Here is a 20106-nt window from a genome sequence, read left to right on the forward strand (position 1 = left end):
CGACGAGATTTCATATATGGCACGTCAAGCACGCCCAAGCTAGGTTCATACGTAAAAACAAATCCCAGGCGGATGCTCACCTCTTGATTACTGAATAGCTAGCGGGATCCCGCACGCACTGGAAAGTGACAGACTTGAACTTCCCTGTGATGTTACCAGTAAGCACCGACATCAACAATGCAGCAAATATATTGGAATCAGAAATGCGAGTTGACATCCAACGTGCCCGAGAGCACTCAGACTGACGTGCAAAAATAGTAGAAGGCTCATCCTGCATAGGCTGGCTCGGAGCTTGGGCGTACCTGTGAATTCGAGCCCTCGGATTTCCGGCACGATTGTGTGTGTTCCGCAGCAGTCTCGGAAAGCAGGGGAAACGCAGTGTTATGAGGTAAAATGAGCGGCTTCAAGGGCTCTGCACTGCGTTGCGAGCGTCGTACGATGGCAAAGAATCCTACAGTTCGGGTGCGCGTTATTGGAGTGGTATGGGGGCAACAGGGACGATACACGCTTCATCGACAGGAAGAGACTGTGGGCATTTGCTGAGCAGCCGTCCGTCGACAGGACGGTCGAAATGGTGCAGTGACAGATTGAGAGCGGGAGAAGACATCGGCGCTCAGAAAGAGATCAAGTTTGAAGTTGACGCCCGTCGTCCTTCCCACCTTCACTCGCAAGCCTGGACGGGTCGCGTTAAATCCTGCAAAACGCTCGCCCCTTCTTGGACCTCTGTTGAACCTGTTTTTTGAACCATTGAGATCTCCTGGCTATGACCGAAAATTGATGGTCATTGCATACGAGTGCCAGATGCTGCGTATGTCGCCAATCCTACGACGCTGATTATGTTCAAAGGCATATTAATAAAATCATGGCCTTGCCATGAACAAGAAGTCTTCTGGAAAGCCTGCGTTTCAAAACGGACTGGCGAGCAATAACCTACGTTGGAAGATGCAACGTGGGCTGACATGTCAGCCTCCCCAGACAAGCTTCCTGGCAGCCTCATGAGCCTCTGCTGACATCCTCGTCGACATTCAAGCTTGCAGCATCCCTTCTGGTCTGTACTACTCTGTCTCGGAAGCGATGGCGACACCTGATCCAACGGCGCCACCGGGCGATGTGCGACATCTCGGAATCTTGAGCTCGTTCTCTTCTTTGGACATCAAGAAGATTCTTGCAGGCCACGATGATGAAAGCTTACTCTCTATCGCTCCAATCTTTCTTTCCACCTCGGAAGACTCACTATCCTTTGATAATGTCCCTCGTTTCCCAGCTCGTTCTAAGCCCCCATTGTATACGAATGCCTTCGATGCCCCGGTTCTCAAGTCAACGACACTTTCCCCATTTGCACGTGCCATGATTACTGTTCCGACGATCCGTCGGTTGCGAGTGATGTTGCTCGAGCCGATTTGCGTTCGCGAATGGGCGGTGAGTCTTCGGTTATGCTCCCGTTACTCAAAACAGCAATAAATCGTAGAATCAGAAAGGCGTCTCGGAGTGCCATCGCCTCGAGACTGACCACATTCCTTGGCAAGATCGTGATATAGAAGAGGCGATATCTTTTGACTTCCCGACACCGCCTTGGTTGCCTGAAGGTGCTCTGTTCCCGCCTGAACTCTTTAAGACGATCATGAACAGTCGGCATCCCGAGCGCGAACCAAGACCGATATCCCCCATTGACACATTCCAATCGCCTCTATCGCCGCCGCTTACTGTCAGTACGAACGAAGAGCCTTCCATCGACATCGATGACGAAACAGCGGAGATCGGCAACCCTGCCATCCAAATCTCGAACAGTGAGGACGGTCAAATGATTGATGGTGCAACAAGGCCTCCAGTGCCCACAATCATGGTTTCTAGCTCTACGGCGATCTTGCCACTTTCCCTGGAGTCTTTCCAAAGTCTTACTCGTGTCCCTCTTGCTGTTCGCAGAGGCCATAATTTACCTGCTCCTTTGGACTTGGATCAGACAAACATCCTTCCTGCGCAAGCCGAGCCGTATCCTGATGTGCCTTCTTCCTTCTTAGGCTCTCCCTCGTCCTCCAGCCCGAGCTTTGACATCCCTGCTGGCAACCCTTCGACCTATTCCATGGGCTTAGAGGCGATGTGTAATGACCTACGCGCACGCTGCCCAGACTCTCCAAGCTCGGCCCCGGAGACGCCGGATCAGGGCCGCTGGGGCACTGTACCATATTCTCAGTACTCTGTGTTTGACCCGGAGGACGACTGGGCATTTGCCCACGATCTACTGGACAAGTACGGTGATAAAGTACTCTCGTCTTTGGTTGACCTTGCGTGTCCATCGCCTCTACGTGACCACGCAGAGGGATCCACGGAGCCACTCAGCGCCGACGATGACACATTATCATGGTCTATGTCACCGACATTGATCAATTCTGTCGAGCAACGTGCTGCTACCCCTCCTCTCCACGACATAAAGCAGCAGAGACGGAAGACCGTCATTATCGAGACTCCGTCGCAAGAAGAGAGCATCCTCGTAGCCCACAATACGGAGGAGCCTTCCCAGGATTTCGACGAGCACGAGCCAATTCCCTTCGAAAGTCCTCTAGAAAGCACGTTCTCGTGCACTCAATGCCGACAATCGACCCCAGTACAATCCCGTCCGTCAAGCACAGCCAGTATGCGCCCAACGAAAGGGATCCTGAAGGAGAAGAAGAGTGTCCGTTTCTCTGTCGTCCCAGACAGACATGAGTATCCGTCGGACGACCACGTGGACGACTCGCCGCGGCGCTCGCTCACTGAACCTGTGACTCGTTCTACTTTGACGGCTCATCGGCGATCCCCTCTACGGAATGTGTTTTCTTCACCGTCGAACATCCGTTCTGAGGACTTGTCTACTCAGAGAACATCCAGCCTGCCCAAGCATCCTGCTGTGCGTGCTCTGGCCAAGAGTTCAGGGCGACCGGCCTCCCCTTCGACACCTTCGCCCACGCTGTTGAAGAAGCAGGAGCGCGTCCCTCTGCGGTCCCTGAACGCACGACAGAGTCTCCCAGCGAAGCGTAACTCGAATGTTGTCCGCTCGGAGCAAGACGCTCGTCTCAGCTTGACGGATGACCCCGCCAACGCTCGGCGACTAAAGACTGCGTCTGCACCGATATACAACCGGTCAGCGGGGATTGAGAATATCGCGAACAGACGGGATTCCACTGCGCAGAAGAGCCGCATGCCGGTCCCTTTCCGTACCATCTTGACGAAGTTAAGAGCTTAGGAGGAAGAGCGATTACACTGTCAGAAGAGGTCAGAAGAGGTCTGTAGATGTCACGATGACACGTGTGCGTATACTAAATGCATATGCTAAATGGCGGTTGCTCCATGAACACGATCACAATATCGGATGCGATCACGTCACAAAGCATCGCTTCACCAATCTGTTGACCGCCTTGCAGCCTGAAATAAGTGAGCAACGGAACTCGCGAAGTGATGGATCCTTCACGATGTCATTAATCCTTCGCAACGATCACCGTTCTGTGGCCATCTTCGTTGGAGTGCGTATCCTGCCGCTGCTAACTGCTTGATGTGATGCAATATATCAAAACTTGTATATATAACAGTATCCTACTCCTGGGATCTGATGATTATTATTGATAGATGGATGCCGCAAATGCTCTAAGGCAGGGAGTTGCGATTCAAGGCTTTGTGTCACGACTCAGGGCAGTCCTTGTATACGTAAGCTTGAGGGACCTAAGTATCTCCGGTCGACTGATCCTCTATCCCGGACAAAGCCTAGCAGGCGGATAGCCTCATTCTCCCATCGCGATAGTTTCATTTGAGCTCCAAGCATAGACCTATCGGGTTCGCAACACATACATATATGGGCCCTGTCTATCTACGAGTAATATCACGCGAAAAGTCTGTCATCTATCAAGTGGAATGGAAGCGTAGGAAATCATTACGATAGTCCCGCTACTACAATTCCATAAGCAATAGCAGGCGCGAATTGACATACCGATTGCAATCAGAAAAGCATAGAATAGCGAGAAATGGCTCTATCACATAGTATGTACATTACCGTTCGCGGTTGGCGTTGGCTCGTTGTGAAGGCTGAAGTCGTATTAGGTGCCCTACAGTCCTGTGATCGCCTGTTGAATGGCGCTAGCGTGATGGTCTAATAATGGGATTAGATAACGATGAATGTATAGACAGCAGGACATACTCATTAGAGGAGATATAGCCCTCCATTTCTGGATCGCTGACAGAATGCGGTTCAATGGTTCCAACAACGATGCTCGCTGCTGAGGACTGATGTTTGACTGCTGCCTAGCAGTCATGTAACCACGGACGATGACATCAGCTGCAGTCTTCCACAAAGCCTGGGTATGCTCGATCAGCAGCACATCTATTGCTCGTCATACATGAGACTTACAGCCGATATGGGACTTATAAAGTCTATCATGTTGAGGTCCACATTTCGCAAGGTAGCAGCAATAGCCGTAGCTGCCATCCAGGACCTTCCATTGAGAGCCACCATCTGCGCTTCGACAGGTTTGTACAAGATCAGCGTCGCGGAGTGAGCCAAAGTGTGAATGACGAGCAATTTCCGAATCAGGTCGCGCCGATTGGGATCCACGCTAGCTATGGAGGGCAATACGCTTTTGAACTGTTCCACGCGATTGTTGAAATGCGTGAAATTGGATTGGAATGTCGCATTATCTGCATATACGCTCAAGTTTGAACAAGTAGCCATAAGATACGAAGATATACTTACTAGGGCTCCAGCGAGAGGCGATATTCTTCGCTTGAGCGCAAAGTGAGATAGCTTGAGCATATAAAGCCTGGATACTCTGCACGGTGGCGCCAGGCACACCAGAACTTTGCAGGAAAGTCTGCACAGTTCGAGAGCTTCGCAAATTCACAGGAAGTGGATCCTGTGGGATTTAGAGTAAGTCATCGCTACAAATCAATCAGACGCTTGCGAACCATTTCCATGCTCGCCAGATCTACTGGCCAAGGAGTGTCAATTACCATGCCTTTGCCGTCTTCCTCGGTGAAAGCGGTAGATGACCCGAATGCTATACTCCAACTCTTATCCAAGATGTAAGCGGCCCATAGAGCGTTAATCCTTTCCCCTTCTTCCACTCCATTCACAGGGGGGTTGAGGCGATATGGTGCACTTGTAGCATGACCTGTGGATGCTCCCAGATAGCGAGAGCTGCGAATTTGGTGCAGCTTGCACGCAAGAGCCATTGAAGCGGCTGCATTGGAGTGGTATATCCCCTCCAGGGAACGATTATTGTCCATGAAGTAATACGACAGAAGAATTTCGGTCTGCAGTACGTGGAGGATGGCTACGGGTTGCGATCTGGACAGAGCGGTTGGTAGCTGCTCCAGGACACGAGAAAGGAAGGTGGCCTCCTGTGATCGCAGCTGGGGCTCGCGTGAAAAGTGTGCACCTAGAGTGTATATCGCGTTGAGTGTAAGAGAGGTGTGTACCGGGAGGCTAGTTGACGGAACAGCGGAAACCTGCTGCAGGAATCTAGGGATGTGCAGAAAGAAGCCGACTTCTGACACATGCTGGAAGAACGACGCCATGCTAAAATACAAATGTGAGCAACATGATCATCATATCATAAGGGAAACGAGCTCACAGAGAATGCAGAGTCGGGTCGCGCTGCTGACCGGACTGCGACCCGGCTGCCGAACGATGAAAAGCCTCGTACGGGTCATATAGCACAATCGGTGTCGCCACGGAGTTTTCTATCTCCGCAATACGACTCTCGAGTTGGGTAACCTGTTGCTCCAAAAGTTGATTCTGTGTCTGTCCCTGGCCGTCGGCATACTCGCATTCGTTCGCCCGATCTGCACGTATGCAAGGGCCGCACGCTGGTCGAGCACCGTCGCATCGCTGTAGATAAACTAGGTTGGCAAGTTGGTAGACGAGATGCAACAGAGAAAATGTACAATCTTCCTTCTCCTATAGGCATGCTTCCATTAATTCATATGAAGACTGGTAGGTAGCCATTGACGCACCGACATCTGAGGCATGCTTGACCTCTCTCGAGGGATGTGGACGATGCGTTAGCCATTGGAGCACAGTCTGAAAACTCGGGAACACCGAGATAGCTGAGTATGCTAAGTGCGACGCATTGCGAGCACGTTAAATAACCAACGCCCAGCTGCAATCGCTAAGCAGTGGTGGAGGTTGTTCGCCGATGAAACTGGTACCGGGGAGACCGCCGCATCTGTTCGGGAAGCAGGTCTGTAGGTGTACCGCAAGAACAATGCAAAACTGCAATGCATCATCACCGTTCACCAAGATAGTAGTAAGCTCTCATCAAACGATAAAACATGTGGAGGATACAACTGACCCTCCGTGTGCGAAGCAAAGGCCGCAAGAAGCCTCAGCTCGCAGTTACTGTTGACAGAGAAGAACAGGCTGAGATCCTTCCTCTCGGTTGTAATGTTGCCGGTCCTCATGAAAACGTCTTGCATTGACAGAGGCCACGCTGGTACCTTGTCCAGCATTTCGGGTTTTCGCGTACACGGTTACGGAGAGAACGCCGCGATATCAGCTTTACGGGCTTCGCATTCCGCTGATATCAAATGCTCGCTGTTGATCCGCTGTGGAGAACAGATTGTCCCGTCATGAGGCTTCTTCAACTTGATGATATTACAGGTACCTTTTTGCTCGGCTGGGTGTCAGATGGGCGAAGACATCCCGTGAAATGAGCATATTGCAGGTCGTGCGGAATGATATGACCGACCAATATACAAGGAAATATCAGAACAGGTATGCCATGCTCTGACAAGAAATATGAACCTCCCGTCGCACCACAATATGAAACCAGCATCCCGGTGTCTCCTGCGATGCGGTCTCGGTCAATTCAGAGTGTTCTCAGAGCGCCATGGAGAACTCACCGATGAAGACTAAAGGATTGAGACGGGGCCACCTCTAGTGACCTTCAGGCTCCGTATAGCTCAATAATACCAGCAAGTACGGCTTTCATGAACTCACTAGGATATGACTCATCTTATTCATGTTGGGCTGAAGCGCGCTGCCGGACAGCTATGGACTCGATGAGCAAACAACTGGATGGGACTGCATCACGACAATGCAGTGATGGAATATCCAACGTGTGTGATTATGAGCAGCGATTCAGAATGCTAGAATGCGATACTGGGAGACGCTGCCTTTTTGGGAGACGCTGCCGTTTAAAGCGGCGCAAGCACATCCCGGAGAATTTCTCAGGCTATACGAGCATCAGTGGTTTGTATGAGACGGTGATGGAGTGAAGGGAGGAAAACTGCTTCATGCGTTTTGGGGGGGGGGGAATATCAAACATGTTGGGTTAGACAGCATCCTATTGTTTGACCATTACCTGAAAACATGCGCGGCCATTGTTACTGTACCCGGAAGCTTGGAATGCCAGTATGTTAGCAAGGAGCTTGAGACGATGATTGACGTTGCGGGTAATCGAAGCGAGCACAAGCAGACGTTTCACGCGAAGCTGGCCCTCGGTGTGACAGTTCTCTTGCATCTCTGGTCGATGTGTCTCGTTGCAGACGACAAAAGATGCCGGTGATACAGGTATCAAATCAGATGGTCGTTCTGACACGAGAGCGGCCCACCGAGGCGTAGCCAGCCCAGCGTGAGACTGAACTTGAATTGTAGGAGCACGAGCTCTGACTCCCGTTGACGTTGAGAATAAGCGATTCTGGGATCACTGCATGTCATATATAACCGCGCAACGTTCTTGGTAGTGTTTAGTAGGACTCACAGCATGTCCAATTAGACTCTGACGAAATCCCGAGCCGACGTCTATGAAGCAATGACGGCATTGCGAGCTGTATGTGGAAACACTCATAGAATGATAAGTCTAGAGATAACTCTTCGAGGATATTCGCGGTCTGTACAACCCAGCACACCATGGCCGATTCTGAAAAGAGAGAGCATTGCTCAAACATTTGCTGCAAGCGCCCATATCGGACACCCACTCACGTGACACTGTGCCCTGTTTCGTCAAGCCCATCTGTTCCGAACGTCTTGATGATGTGCCCTGAGACTCGCCTAGGTGCACGCCGACACAACTATCGCTCATTGTGGTGCAATTTGTCGCGATTCACGGGCTGACGCCCCTCTGCGACGTATGTTCGTCGGACCGCCACCTCGGTCCCAGTTGAGGAGGACAAATCGGCGGAGTGCAACACACCGCGCGCCGTGCCCTATATACACGCAGGTACGTACGCATACTATTTAGCCTCGGGCCGGGCTCTTCCCAGCCCATTCCACCGCCGCGCTCTTCCCAGCCCATTCCACCGCCGCGCTCGTCGCTACGCCGCCAGATTGCGACACAATTACCGTGTCCTTTAACCGCCTCCGTGAATCGTGTCCGGCCGCCGGCAGCATGAATAAAATTTGGTCATTGATATATGTTCACAAAGACCTCCGAATGCTCATATACAATCTTGATGAGTGACAGCCTAGAGGCCGCTCGTGTGTAATGCCTATGTCAAAGCCCGCTTTACAAACGATATGTCAGAATTGTTGAATATGCCATAGCATATCCGGTTCTCCCGGCGGTCGAGTTTGCGTCTGCATTTGTCTTCCGTACGTAAATGATGCATTAATCTCATTCTAACTCGGTCAATTTTTCCAATGATAGTTCGAACACCGAGATTTGACCACTCCATTGCAGCGTCTCGGGCACACAGGTTACTAGCCGCAGCGATTCTGTTACTGATCCTATTTCATCGTGGTAAGCACGTGTAAAAAGTTTGATTAAATGAACAGCAGCGATGTCTTCAAGTTTTAATAGCTGAACCTGCGATGTGGTAAATGACAGAGTTTGTGCGCTTCAAACGTTGAAGATGAAGCATCCATCTCGCGGTTCGAATGATCACTGATTTACATGGCGCTAGATTTGACCTTGCAGTAGTATCATTGATTCGGTCTGTGAAGTCATAAGGATCTCATACTCATTTCCGATTCTCGACTTCCGCTGAAACACCTCGACTGAATGTTTATTTATTTCCCACAGTGATCAACCATCGAAACACTCCACGACAGGACTTCGGCCTGCCAGTGGATGATCGGCTCACCAATTGCACTCGACATGTTCGGAAAGGATAACCGTATTCCACACATTCCAGCTGCCATACAATGATCAAGCGTCCGTCGACAACCGCATCTCGTTCTTGCGCAATTTACTAGCGGCGAAAGGAAAGCCTGTATCTGTTTAGGATGATGGAACCCGTTTGAGTGAACAGTATCTGATGGGAGACGCCTGGTATGTTATCGGACATTGTTCGTTTGATGCTGCTCACGATTACAATTGGAGGTACTTGCGCTTTCAAATGCTAATCCGGAAATGCGCCGATATCTACCCTGAGACTGCATCAATGCGATAGTCCCATTCCAAGCCTATGGATTGCCTCATACAGAATCAAAGCGCCCGGATGACTCTCGGATGTTCTCATGAGATCCACATCCATTTGGTGGCGTAGCAGCATGTAAAGGTACGCTCAGTGTGTCAAATCGATCAATCAATCGCGATATTTGACTGACTGACTAGTTGTCAGCGACGGCTTCCGTTCCTGACCCCGAACTTCCTTGCATTCTGGCAGCATCAAATATCTCAGGGGAGGATTCGGCACCGAACGTCGGCATAGCAGCCGCAAGGAGGGTTGTGACAGCCTGTCCTTGTGAATAAAAGATCAGCGATGTCAAGTCCTGGGCGATATGTTTTCAGCATGAGGGCCAGCTAGTAGCAACACATCTTTACGGAGGCACTGACGCTCGAGTGCTACCCTCAAACGCAATCTATATCTCACGTTTGCATCACTGCCATCTGCATCGCATCCTTTCAGGCGGCTGATGAACAACGCTCAGAAACAACCAATCTCGAAAAGAGCAAGTCCGAGGTCCGTCCGTAAATCTTTTGATGCAGTCTCACTTGCAATGAAAGGCTACGTATGGAATAGACGTCCCTCATCTGTAGTATGACATTCACACGGTGGCTCGGCTAAGCCTCTACAGGCGATACCTGTTCTCCTTTCCTGCATGCCTTCCTTTGTACAGGTCCATGTATCATCAAAGTAGGGTCCGCAGCCTGCATAGCCTGTATAGTCTACGGGCATAGATTTTTCACCCAATCACTATCAGGTACAGTTTCGTTTCTCCGGTTTTCGCAACTTCATCGACCTCACCTTGCGATGTTCAGTAATGTCGTTTAACGACGCAGTGACCGACAATACCTAGGTCATTTTCCACCGACGACCGAGACCGCTACCAAGGTCCAATATTCAAATGCCGCAACCGAGATCGCATTGTTCTTCTGCACACTGACGGCTGCATATATGGGTCTTCTGTGAACATCTCATTACGCGTGGTCATAATTTCTCGAAGTGGATCTTCTCAGCACGTAGGGATGGCTCAGATTGGTCGAAAAAGAATGATTCGATCCCACAAAATTATCCTTACGGCAACTCTAAAGCCGCACGATCTGTGGAACCATGCAGAAGATATCTTCTAATCAACATACTCTTGTGACACCTGTTACCCAGTAACGCAGAATGTGGACTAAACAGAAAGTTTTTCAGCGGGTTCGACTTCGCTACTCTTGATCTCGCGTCAGATGCTGAAACTCTTGGCAGAACAATACCTGCATACTAGGATCCATACACGTTGCACGTCATCAGCTCTGTATCCGTCCACTGCACGAGGAACTTTCTCTAGCTAGACCATATCGATCAATTGTTACCATGCCGATGCTTCGGAAAAGGTAGTTTGGGACCAGACGCATGTTTGGACGGACGGACCACGCAGCGGTCCCATGAACCATAACTATAGTCCATCATTGGATCTCGTGGCAAGCTCAATCCAAGCATCAGGGGTGAGATGTGGTCGCATGAGTTGTTGATAGGATGCGCTTTTTTGCATCGCCTGCCCATCGTGGAAGTGAGTGATTGTCGATGATCTGTCAAACCGCCTTTCCATATTGTTGATTTGCATACTAGCGCGAACATGCTGACTGCATTGTGGTTGCAACGGAGCCTTTAATTCAAGAAAAGGTGCTGTCTCGCAATCTGTTTCACAATCTCCTCCCGCAGCAACCAGCATGTGTTGTCAAGATGGGGGACGGTGTGTGCTTACAAAGAAATCCGTGTTTCGGATGCATCAAGTCTGGTTTGTCAAGATGTACAAATTTCGTCGTGTAATATGATACATGCCACTAGGGGAATTAGTATCTGCGTGAGTGCATCTCGAATATGAACGAGCATGTGTGATTGTTGCTCTCAATTGGCAGGCAGACGAAATGAATGGCGGCGTACCTTTGGATCCGAGAGCGCGTGCGTCAAAGCCTGACAAGCAGCGAGCATGAATTGCTGATGAGCGTGCACAGTAATGCTGTCCAACAATCGCTGTGGGATGTTGACGCGTTACGTTTGGCGATGGTAAGTGACTCGGTGGTCCCATAGCGTGTGCATCAGACAGATAACCAACACTACTGTGATTATTACCTCGCGCATCTTGTTGGTAACCTAGCGACAGTATGCAGTAACGCGTAAACGAAGCGTTCGCCAAATTGCTCTACACCAATGAAGACTTTCAATCGCCTTCAACGTCCCCGGTATCAGGCTCCACTGATGATCATGCTAGTGACGTACAGCCCGTATACAAGAGATCTTCCTCTTCCTTAGCAGACTGAATACAAACAAGAATCGCCAGCTACTACAAAGATCATCGGATGTCGTGGCTCGTCGGAGTTGAAGGTACGTGCTCATCAATCGTCCATGTGCAACTTCTGCTGCACAGGCTTCTCATGGGACTAGTCTGCCGGAAACTCGCAATCCACATACACAGCACGAACTGTCACAGTGGTGGGATAGGAAGCTTAAGGCGAATCCGCCCATCTGCATTCAAATCAGCTGCGGCGTTATCTACTCGTCTGCAACTCAGTTCCTTCAGCAAGATTCATTCAATGGCCTTATTTCTGCGGTTCCACTTCGAATCACGTGGCATGGTCATGTGGACGCCGTCTGCCAATTGATTTCTTTGGGTGCTTCCTCCCTATCACGGATGTGAGAATCAGCTCAATCCAGCAGTCCGATTCCCTTCACCGGAGCTTCCTCGACTCAGTTTGACTTCGTCCCCTGCACGCGTCTGCCACGATCGAGAAAAGAACAATAAGACTCCTCTCGGCGTGCATTCAGTATAGGTTCCAAGCACATGCGACCGCAACCGCGTTTCACATCTCAGAACGCAACGCCACCGCTTCTCACCTTCCGTCTTCTCTGCTGGGCTTCCAACTTCGCCTCAATTCGCCTTCCGCTCTTCGTAATCGTTCCATATATTCTGCCGGCATTCCGCCATCGATCGCACTGAAGCCGAAGCAAGCCCGTGATATGAGTATACATATGCGCATACAACAGGTAATTCGGTCTCCGACATGCTGTAAAGGCTGTCTTCCTCGCTCCTAGACTACCTAAGCCCGACGCTGGCGCGCTTAGAAAGGGCGCAATCGCTATCTCGACGATGTCTTCGTCCGCACTAGAGACGACGATCCCGATCCATCATGAATTGTCGCGCACCTCGTGCAGCATTCTGACTTCTGCTTCTCCATCCACTTCTCCGGTGCTCTTCTGTGTTGTCCAGACGGGCCTTCTGCAGGAGCGGGATTCGAGAAGCCTCAAGACATGACATGGGTAAGCAGGATGTGGTCAGTCAGTTATTCACTGCAGGGTGGGGCACCGCAGCCGACTATCTTCCACTTCCTTCTCATTCAACCTGCCTCATCCGTAACATCCCGCCCAATCACAGTCACATCGGAGCGGATACAGAGCGCGAGAAAGTGCGAGTGCATCGGGGGCGCTTGCGCCTTTTCTTGCTTCCCGACGTCGTGCTGAGTCCTTCGATCATGATATGCATCCGAAGGATACCATGCGGACATATTCCTGCATTCTTTCCTCAGTTCTTCTTTCTGTAAATCATTCGATGATGCAATTACGTTCTCCGGCGTCGGAGGGATGGACCGGGGGTTTTCCCAGGCAGTCAGGCCGTTGAATCCACATACAGTGTCTCGCTATAATTGGCCACTCTGGAGTCTGATTGATAAGTATCCGAGCTGGTAGGAATATTATCCATATATAGATAAAGTACAGAGCCGTTCCTGTGTGCCTTGTAGCAGTCCCTTCATTATCATCAACGACGCCATAGCTCAAGTCGAGCCAGCCAGGGGTAACTTCACCGCACGGCAGGCACACACTCCGACGTGCGAAATACATCCATGTGCGCGCTCACAGATAGAGACGAGAAAGGTATCGCTAATCTGGACGCTCAAGCACGGAACTCGGTGCATCGCGGGCCGTATGTATGTATGCAACGCAAACAGCACACAATCGTTGAGCGTACGGAAGAAGCCCAGGCCGACCGTATGAATGTGCAGATCGCGCTGCGCCTCGTGGCCAGCTGACATCCTTGCATTCATTGCGGTGAATGGCCGTCCGTCAACCGCTCGGCGCTGAGACACATGCACGCGGTGCCTCTCCGATTGTCATGCGCCCGGAGAGTTAGAGGTCTCCTCATTCGTTATAATCATGAGAACAGCGCCTCGAGCGACCCATGGCTACAGCCATTGCATACCAGCCGGGGCAATCGACCAATAGCGACCAATCGACACGCGCTCTTGTGGTCGTGGGTGCATCATGCGACCTCGGAGGGTGCGTTGGCGGATCGGCCTGCCAGGTTCTGGATCCTGGATCCTACCCTCGATCTCTATCGACGCACGAGCGCCCTCCGGATACCTCACAGCATGCCGCAGCATAGAGCGTGCCAGTCAGTGCTGACCAGAAGGAGCCACAGCGCAGATACGGCGGACCTTGACGCTCCAAGTTGGACATGTTTCCTGTTTCCCTGTGCTGCGGTAACACAGGCTGCTGCGACGATAATGCCGGCAAACCGATAACTGTGTGAACCCGCTGCTCCGTATCAGCAGAAATGAGTCGCAAAGCTGCTGCCCGTGGGCCCGACGCGGGCTAGCAATATACCGCAGTCTCGAATGTTCCGTTTTGAAAAAGCGGTGTCTCAGATCTCAGGCCTCAGAGTGGCTGAGACCGTTAGGGTTCTGATAGAATTCTCAGGAAAGGGTCCGCCGACGATTTCGGTTTCACCGCATCGCGCTACTATCAGTCAAAGTTAAGTAGGCTCGCAATACATGTGCTCGGCTGCGAACTCTCTCCACCTCCGGCCTCGGGAGGATCGTCGTTTCCTCACTTGCAGAGAACGTTCAGTGACACGAGAAGGACAAGCAAAGCGCGCGTGGCGTGTTCTGGGCAGCGCATAAAACAATACGGCACGTTGCACGCGAAAGTTTGACCACTGGCATTGAGTCCAAGCTCGCCGCAATGCCCGCAGCGTCAGGAGGATCGCTCTACCGCGTCTACGCGCGCAAGCTGCCTATCCGGACGATCTACATTGTCCGCGGCACGTCCGATGGCGGAGCAGCCAAGAGGGACGATCAGAACCTCAGGAAGGAAGAATCAGAACGCGAAGGCTGCGATGGTGATGGCGAATCAGGGGGGGAGAAGGGAAAACGCAAGCGATGCGGGATCTGAGAACTGATGCACAGATCACATCGATACGAAACTGACGGGAGACGAGTCATTCGCATAGTAGGCCCATCAATGGCCCCGAGAGGGACGAGCGATTTGGGGTGCTTGGCGAAGCTTGTTGTGACGTGGCTCGCCGGTGCAGTCGGCTTGCAGAATTTTGTTTCAAAGCACAGCGATGAACGTGCGCTATGCATACCATGAGATCGTTTACAATTCCCTTCTGTTTCGGGGCCGTGGCCTCGTCTCGGCGAGAAGTTTCCCGCGGAGCAGTGATCGCGGGAGCGCATTTCGAAAAACAAAAGCCACGCAGACAGACGAATCTTCGAAGAGATCTCTCTGCGGAGCGGCGGAGCCCCTATACCTGAAACTGAAACACTCGAGAGAGACGCGTCGCGAGCGCCATCAAAAGCTTGCCCTGTGGCCCTCTCTTGTCCACCAGGCTTAAACGTTTCCAGACTCATCCGCTACACGCCGGCCTCTCCTTAATGAACGGCATGATCCACACGACAGTTCGCGACAATGATAAACGTGCGATTGCATGATATGATACAAATAACTTCGCGTCTGGACGGGTCCGTCGCATAAATCCAAATCATGCCCCGCACCGCCAAGGGAACCGGGGCGGTGCGGCCAAACTCTTGTGCAGATGTGTGTGCAGATGTGATACAGGACGGTACATACTGGTGACGGGCGGGCGCGTGATACAGACAGGCAGAGGGGAACCTGCAGCTCCGCATCGTCGTACCTGACCGGAGAGTTCGAGACGCATTCAACGAACATTGGGGGGGTGGATACAGCGCTGACCTGTCTGCGCTGAGGCAAAAAGCGTGCATTGATTTCGGACCATACGACGCGAGATAACGTTGGCATCAGCGGAGGAAGCCAATCTTGGGAGATGTTGTCCAAGCTATGTACACGGGCTGCGGAACGTCTAGAATCGGTACATCGAAGTGTGTGCGGAAATCAAGCAAGACAGACATCTTCGAATCGATTAGGAAGCACCAAGAACAAAAGCACAACTACCGACAATCAATGATATTGAATAGCACCACTTCTTGATATTGCTCGATCCGTTGCGGGAACGTGATGGCCGTTTGCGGTCACCCACTACGTCTCCGAGTTGCCATCCGGGGGTATGCACGCCAGAAACGAGCGGGGTGGCGAACCGTGCGTTAGGTAGTACGCACCCCGCGAGCATGCATCAGCGGATGGACGCGCTCGTGTCTTGGATGGAGCTGTTGCGCCAGGCATCCGGAACGTATGCGAGGCTTGGCGTGATGCGCGGACTGGCAGGCATTGAATTCGTCGGGTCGCACACAGTATCCACGGCTGCAATTGAGAGAGTGCGCGACTGAGAGACAAACCCCCCCTCCACCCGCAGGACGAGCGTGCTGCGGTGGTTGTGAACCTCGTGCACGCAGACGCCGCTGGTGCAATGGAAGAAGAGAAGGGCGCAAAATGGGCAGCGCAACGCATCGCGCCGGGAAACGGGAGACGCTCGTCCCGAGCAGGCTGATGTCTTCAGCGGGCCCTCAGCCACGCACAAGCATGCTGGCAGATCAGCACTGGGCGAGATGATTGTTCAGCTAGATAGGAATAATAATTTTGTTCGTCCGCCCTCAGCGTCGCGGGCGGTGTGGCTGAGGACGACGAGAGAACGGCCCAACGTTCGGGCGGACGAGTTCCGCGATAACGATGGCCGTGACGTGACACATAGATCCGGCGTCGGGGTCACGGTCACGCAGCGCCGTCGCAGCAGGCGCGTGGCGGGGGACTGGACACGGCGAGTCTGGTGGAGACACCTTCTTGATTTGGAAAATGTTTCGTATCACGTCATCGATCGTTGCTGGCAACGTCGAGGAGGCGCCCGCCATGCCGTAAGGAATCAAAGACGCGGGTCGCGATCACGACTGCAATCAGAGCAGCGGGGCTAGCTATACGCGGTGGCCTGCATCGATGTCGATCCTCCCGAACGCGAGCTAGCCGAGGCAACACATCATCGCATCGCGCACGCACAGGGCGCAACGCATCGATGTGTGAAGATCGCGTCTATCACGTATCGCACCGCCCGTATCACGCCAGCTGGCCTCGTGCCGCGCCGATATCAAGGTTGTGTTTTACGCAGGCAGGGGTCCCAAGATGGCAGGAGCAGGAGAGCAGCAGCCGGGCAGAGCGACAGAATCAATCGGATCGAGCGAACGTCCGATGGAATGCGCAGGAAAGAGAAGGGCGAGGCCAGATGCGACGACACGTGCACGGGCCAGCGTGTTGAGCACGCGTCAAGCGCCAGGCGCAGCGTCATCTGCGCGATTGGGGGGATCAGAGGCGCTGTCAGCTGGCCCGGACAAGCGAGGAGCAGAGCGTCGGCTACAGAGGGAAGGGGCGGTGGGGAATACCAAGCAGACAAGCGTCAGGCGAGTGAATTGGGCGGGAGCGGGTCCAATTGCTGGGGAGCAAGGGAGATACGGCTGGTAGTCGGATAAGGAGGGAGCGAAGATGGCATGCAGGGACCAGCGGCGCCGTGCTGCGACGGTGGCGCAAGCCGCTGCGTGCCGTGGAGTGTCGCGGGAGGTGCGGGGGACGCTGAGCCCGAGGGGAGGTGATGGAAGAGGGTGAAACATGGAAAAGAACATTGAGCGGCTGCAACAGCAATCAGGAGGAAGGAACGCAGAGCGCGGAGCGACCGAAGAATACAAATAGAGGAAAATGGGGGAGAAAATGGGGGAGAATGAATTGGACGGACGTGCGCTGGGTTCAGATGGACACAGCTGGTTTGATTCTGTTGCCATATTGTGCATGCTGGTGACGCGTGTTGGGGACTGCGCGCCAATCTGAAGAAGAGAAGTGGGCAGGGTGATACGGGGGACCCAAGTGCGCACGGACCAGGCGGGACGCGGTGGCGCGCCGACAAGGGGTTATCGCGCAAAAATCACAGCGTAGGGCGCAGGCGTCGACGATGCGCGACATGGGGGCGGATGGTCCGAAGCACGCGGATGAAAGCAGTGCCGGAAGCGGCAGGAAGGTCACGCCACCTGCAATGCGACCGGAAAAGGATTTATTGCGTGGAGGATCGAGGGCGAGCCGCTGCCTCGGGCGCGGGAGATAGGAGCCGGAAAGGGAGGAAAGGCAGCAGCCAATGGGGACGCGAGCGTGGGAAGGGCAGGGAAGCAGGTGTGTTCTGTGGAATTGTTCTGGAAGGGATCTGGGGAGGATCTGGGGGCGGAGATTGAAGGTGATGGGCGATCGGGCAGATGTCGTTGACGCCAGACGATTCGCTCAACAGCCAAGCCGACGCGCTCAAGAGACTCTCTCTCTGTCGCAGGACCCGCGCGATGGGCCAGTCATAAACACCTCCAGTCCTTCTTTCCGCCTCCCCGTCCTCCATCGCCGCCACATGCTACAACATCTCCCCCAGCCAGTCCACCCCCTCGGCTTCCCCGACTTTCCCGCCGCCCGCCCCTGCCGGAACTCCCGCTCTGACGGCCTCCACGCCCCGGCCTCCCTCCCCAAGATCCCGCCCCTCGTGCGCCGTTCCCCCGCCCTCCCAATCCCCGCCGCCGACGACGGCGACTCGGCATCTCCTGCCAGTGTCCATTATGACCAAAGCTCCCCGCTCAGCCCCATGTACCCGCCCGCCTTTCCTGCCGCCGCCTCCGCCGGGACTCACCCGGACTCCACGGACCCCTCCGCGTACTCCCTCCGCCGCTCCCTCTTCTCCGACGACCTGCTCTCGCCCGACGCACACCCCGGCGCGTTCTCCGCCTCGCCGTCGTCCTCGCCGCAGCACCGCCCGGGCGCGCACATGTCCCTCGGCGCGCCCGCGTATTCGTTCCCCCCGCCGTCGATGACCGGCCACCAGTTCCCCCCGTACGGCCCGTCCCCGACCGACTCGGTGCGTTACCCCCTCGGCGGACTCGACCGCCGCATGTCTGAGCCCGTCCTCTCGCAGCGCTACGCACAGCAGCAGACGCCCTTTGCGTTCCACCCGCCCCCGCACTCCCCTTCCCAGCCCGTTCCCACCTCCCTGTCTCCGCGGCCCTCCTCGTCCTACTCGTCCTCTTCGTACAACAGCCTCGGCCACGGCCACGATGTGTACCAACAAGCACACTCGCGCATTTCTAATGACTCGGGAACGACCGTGACTCCGTCTAGCTGGCCGGGCAAGGTCGAGCTGCTTCATCACGCCGCGTCGTTCTCCGGGCCCACGTCCTCGGGTTCAGACGTGGCTCCCGTTTCGCCTATCTACGCGGGAAGCGTGAGCTCGGACACGTCTGGTCTTGGCAGCGGTAGCCCGACACTGCCTCCACTCCGCGGGACACCTGGCGCGCAACGCCCGGGGGGAACGCAGAATCTCGCGACGAGCGCGCAGGGTCAGGTTCAGCGGGGCTCGAACGGCAAGACCTATTCATTTGTGAGTCTCCCGGGGAACGCGGTCAAGAAGCGGCCACGTCGGAGGTACGATGAGATTGAGCGGTTGTATCATTGCAGGCGCGTGTGCCACCCGTGATCTGCTTACAGGAATATTGACGCATATACCGTATTTCCTTCAGCTGGCCGAACTGCACAAAGGCGTACGGGACGCTGAACCACCTCAACGCGCACGTCACGATGCAGAAGCATGGTCAAAAGCGCAGCCCGGGCGGTGCGTCTCCCACTCAACCAACTCAATATATGCTCATAGGTTCCTCCACAGAGTTCAAGGAGCTCAGAAAACAATGGCGTCAGGCAAAGAAAGAGGCAGAGGAGGCACAGCAACGTGAGGTGCAGCAGCGCGAGGCACAGGCGCAGGCGCAGGCGCAAGCATACTCCGGGATGGTCTCATCTCTTGGATCATATTCGCACCACCAGCATCAGCCTGCCCACCACCAGCACGCGCAGCACGGGCACGTCCAGACGCACCAAGCGCTCCACCCATATGCGGTTGTGCCCCAGCACGGGTTGGACCACCACCGCTCGCAGCGCAGGCACATGCAAGACCAGATGGCATACGCGCAGGGTCACGGTGGCTTTTCCAGCCCGCCAGCGTATTCGCTCTCGACGGTTGAGAGATACGCGCTGCCCTCACCTGTGGACGAGGTCCCGCATCACCACCAGCAGCATCATTCGCAACAGCAGCAGCACCATCAGCAGCAGCAGATGCGGTACGCGACCCAGCACCAGGAGGAGGACATGCAGGAGATGGCGGGCTACTACCGCCACGCGCAGACGCCGACGCATGCGGAAATGGGCATGGCGGCGCCAACGGGGTGGCCCGGGCATCCTGAGCAGCAGAGCTCGCGTCACGGGTACTACCAAGCGCAAGGCCAGGGTCAGGGCCAGCAGAGTGGGGGCACCGTTCTCCCGCCACCGTCCTCTCTTTCTGCGTTCCCGCCTCCGCAACTGCCTGGGTCGAACTCGGATCTCCCGCAGCTCACGGCGCACGTGAGCCTCGGACGCAACACGCTCCCGCCGGACAGCACGCTCTTGACGCCACTCCCGGGATACGAGCCGGAGGTGATGGGCCCCGGCCAGCACCAGGAGGAAGGCGCAGAAGGACGGACGTCGTAT

General features: G+C 54.1%; 4 protein-coding genes across 4 annotated transcripts; 2 read left to right on the forward strand and 2 right to left on the reverse strand.

Moving 5' to 3' along the window:
* The first annotated feature begins 672 nt into the window (after nucleotides 1-672).
* Nucleotides 673-3568, forward strand: LAESUDRAFT_741713 (uncharacterized protein). Its single transcript, XM_040911153.1, has 2 exons — nucleotides 673-1419; nucleotides 1475-3568. The coding sequence occupies exons 1-2, from the start codon at nucleotides 1075-1077 to the stop codon at nucleotides 3218-3220; spliced, it is 2091 nt and encodes a 696-aa protein (XP_040767915.1). The 5' UTR covers nucleotides 673-1074; the 3' UTR covers nucleotides 3221-3568.
* A 505-nt stretch (nucleotides 3569-4073) lies between these two features.
* Nucleotides 4074-5994, reverse strand: LAESUDRAFT_756362 (uncharacterized protein; the record flags this gene model as incomplete). Its single annotated transcript, XM_040912163.1, has 7 exons — nucleotides 4074-4117; nucleotides 4166-4322; nucleotides 4376-4662; nucleotides 4718-4877; nucleotides 4930-5542; nucleotides 5598-5923; nucleotides 5980-5994. 7 exons carry the CDS (start codon nucleotides 5992-5994, stop codon nucleotides 4074-4076), a joined length of 1602 nt encoding a protein of 533 aa, XP_040767916.1.
* Nucleotides 5995-12037: 6043 nt separating this feature from the next.
* On the reverse strand, nucleotides 12038-13131 carry LAESUDRAFT_748066 (uncharacterized protein; the record flags this gene model as incomplete). The annotated part of the gene is made up of 4 exons (XM_040911500.1): nucleotides 12737-13131; nucleotides 12541-12637; nucleotides 12232-12499; nucleotides 12038-12112 (listed from the first exon to the last, which is right to left on the reverse strand). Exons 1-4 carry the CDS (start codon nucleotides 12897-12899, stop codon nucleotides 12038-12040), a joined length of 603 nt encoding a protein of 200 aa, XP_040767917.1. The 5' UTR covers nucleotides 12900-13131.
* A 5353-nt stretch (nucleotides 13132-18484) lies between these two features.
* LAESUDRAFT_645329 (uncharacterized protein) lies at nucleotides 18485-19302 on the forward strand (the record flags this gene model as incomplete). Its single annotated transcript, XM_040903910.1, has 3 exons — nucleotides 18485-19053; nucleotides 19110-19201; nucleotides 19253-19302. Coding segments are annotated over 3 exons (711 nt in total), but the record flags the coding sequence as incomplete, so codon positions are not given.
* Nucleotides 19303-20106: the final 804 nt, after the last annotated feature.

This window comes from Laetiporus sulphureus (assembly GCF_001632365.1).
Source record: "Laetiporus sulphureus 93-53 unplaced genomic scaffold LAESUscaffold_6, whole genome shotgun sequence".
NCBI lineage: Eukaryota > Fungi > Basidiomycota > Agaricomycetes > Polyporales > Laetiporaceae > Laetiporus > Laetiporus sulphureus.

What these genes read in the sequence shown, in the direction of transcription:
- LAESUDRAFT_741713 (XM_040911153.1), top strand. Translation starts at nt 1,075, where the DNA reads ATGGCGACACCTGATCCAACGGCGCCACCGGGCGATGTGCGACATCTC. An exon ending in TTTGCGTTCGCGAATGGGCG is followed by an intron (nt 1,420 to 1,474) that starts GTGAGTCTTCGG and finishes TCGTAGAATCAG; the next exon opens with AAAGGCGTCTCGGAGTGCCA.